The sequence below is a fragment of the Suricata suricatta genome, chromosome 11 (assembly GCF_006229205.1).
Source record: "Suricata suricatta isolate VVHF042 chromosome 11, meerkat_22Aug2017_6uvM2_HiC, whole genome shotgun sequence".
NCBI classification, from domain to species: domain Eukaryota; kingdom Metazoa; phylum Chordata; class Mammalia; order Carnivora; family Herpestidae; genus Suricata; species Suricata suricatta.
In genome coordinates this window covers 13810349-13813100 of record NC_043710.1, presented here as the reverse complement: position 1 = coordinate 13813100, position 2752 = coordinate 13810349, and the positions used below count along the sequence as shown (strand labels likewise).

The 2752-nt window shown below is 38.1% G+C and overlaps 1 protein-coding gene across 1 annotated transcript in view; it reads right to left on the bottom strand.

Moving 5' to 3' along the window:
* Positions 1-2460: 2460 nt before the first annotated feature.
* Positions 2461-2752, bottom strand: part of LOC115306430 (olfactory receptor 10AG1-like) — a 5562-nt gene continuing 5270 nt past the window's right edge. The window contains exon 3 of the mRNA XM_029956822.1: positions 2461-2752. This exon is cut by the window's right edge and continues 12 nt beyond it. Coding sequence (XP_029812682.1) covers positions 2461-2752 — 292 coding nt within the window.

The window sequence follows — 2752 nt, the reverse complement described above, 5'->3', positions numbered from 1 at the left end:
CTGGGTAATTAGTAGTGTGGAATATCCTGTTTCCTCAAAAATAGCTGTATAATGATTATGAACTTGAATATACATTACATTACATTCTATGAATTTGAATGGAAAATACAACAAGGCTAGTGATTTCCTTGAGAACTATACTGAAATACAGCCAACACTTCCATTTTTGGCAGTTTAAACTCTTCCAAATGCTTCTCCATGCAAGCTGTATATTGATCCTTATAATAATCCTGGGAGTTCATAGAAAATAGTGTATTTTCACCATTCTATTAACTGTGAATTGTTAAAGTGAAGACAACAGGCCCAAAATAGAGTCACTCATTTTTTTCATAATCTTTTAATGTTTATTTATTTCTGAGACACAGAGTACAAGCGGGGAAGGGGCAAAGAGAGAGGGAGACACAGGATCTCAAGCAGGCTCCAGACTCTCAGCGCAGAGTTCAACACAGGACTCCAACTCAAGAACTGTGAGATCATGACCTGAGCTGAAGTCGAACGCTTAACCAACTAAGCCACTCAGGCATACCTGGAGTTGTTTATTTTAAGCCCCACCTCAACCAAAACCTAACTTCAGTTTTGGCTTTCCCAAAAGTGTAATCCAAGACCACTCAATCAGGGTAATCAAGGGAGGTAATCTGCCTGATATACCCTTGCTATACCCTACAAGGAAAGTAATTTTGCAATAACCAATTCAATTTTTGCCTCTCATGACTTCCTGTTTCTCCTTCTTCCTGCCTGTAAAGACCCTTGCTTAGTATAGGTCTTTGGAGCTCCTTTTTACAAGTTGAACTGGATACAACCCAGTTTATGAATACTGAAAAAGTCAGTAAGATCTTTAGGAGGTACTCAGTTAGATTTCTGTTCTTTAATGTATTCAAATAGTAGCTAAATGAATTGCTCAAGGTATTGGTAAAGCAAAGATTAAAATTTAGTTTTCTGAACTCTTGGGATACCCCTATATCCATCACATTGTGTTTCCAGCTTTATTAAATGTCAGAAACAAAAATTACCTCAATTTCTCTCCTTATCATTGCTATCATCACCATTATCATCACCATCATGATCTTTATCATAATCAAATAATAAATTCTTACATAAAACATTAATGGGAAGGGTAATAAACACATATACTTCCATGGATAAAATACATAAATAAATAAGTGTAGTACATTGTGTTAGATGGTAGAGGATGTAAAACATTAATGACATAAAATGTAACCATCCAAGACATAGGAGGTCGGGGCATGTTGGGAGCTCTGTTGATTGAGCGTCCAACCTGGCTCAGGTCACAAACTCATGGTTATGAGTCTGAGCTTTGCATCAGACTCACTGCTATCAGTGCAGAGCCTGCTTATGATCGTCTGGCCCTTCCCCTCTCTCTCTGTTCCTTCCCTGCTCATGCTCTGTCTCTCTCAAAAATAAATAAAAACGTTAAAAAAAAAAGAACAAGAGCTAAGTTTGTCTTATATGTACAGCTAAAAGTACAGAACAGCATAATTATCAAAGATTACTAACAGAAGTCTCAGAGACAGATGCACTCAATAATCTCTGCATGCCAGTGACTGATTTGAGAATCTGCAATTGGGAGACAGCCATTAGTGGTTCTATTGACAGGTGGTCCCTTTCCTTGATAAAACCACTTCAATGTTTTAATAATTTCCAACACTTTAGAGAGGGTAAAATGCATGAAAGTTTAGGCACAATAATGTAAATGCTACTGTGAGAACTTTGCATAATTCTGAACATCACTTCTAACACATACTTTCACTTTCAAACACATGGATATTTTATTTTCTTTAAAAAATTGTTATTGTTTATTTATTTTTGAGAGAGAAAGTGACACAGAGACAGAGCTTGAGCAGGAGAGGGGCAGAGAAGGAGGTTGACACAGAATCAGAAGCAGGCTCTAGGCTCTGAGCAGTCAGAACAGAGCCTGATGTGGGGCTCGAAATCATAAACTGTGAAATCATGACCTGAGATGAAGTCGAATGCATAACCCACTGAGCCAACTGAGTAATCCACCCAGGCACCCCATGGATATTATGTTTCCAAAATATGAATTGGCATAGGAATAACTTTTTAGGGTTCTATTAAATAAGACATGAGTAACTAAAACAAATAATTTGAGGTCAAAATTGTTAAGTTTTAACATAGAAATATGTGCAGGGATTGCTGGGTGGTCAGTCGGTTAAGCATTCAACTTCAGCTCAGGTCTAGTTACGTGGTTCATGATTTGAGCCCTGCCTTGGGTTCTGGTAATGGAAGCTTGGAGTACTCAAGACAGATTAATTTGCCTGGTATGCATCTAAGCACAATAAATTGTAGGCTGGATACAGTTTATTGTATCTAGAAGTACATCATATACTGGAGGAGGTTAATTCCTTACAAGGAATGTAGACATTTGAAATGTTTCCTTGCTGTGTGTGTGCCAAGTAGCTAAAACCTAAACAATCAGGCTCATCACACCCTTTTTCTAAATAATAGTTTTCTCATTGCTGCTATCACCTCCTTGTTCCTAAGACTGTAAATCAGGGGATTAAACATTGGAGTCACTATGGTGTAGAAAAGAGAGAGCAGTTTGTCAGTTCCTGCAGAATGATTGGACTTGGGCCTTAAGTAGGTAATGGAAGCTGATCCAAAGAATGAAAACACAACCAGCAGGTGGGAAGAGCATGTGGAGAAAGCTTTGGCCCTTCCCCTGACTGTTGGCAACCTCAGAATGGTGGAAATGATTTTGCTGTAAGAGACAAGT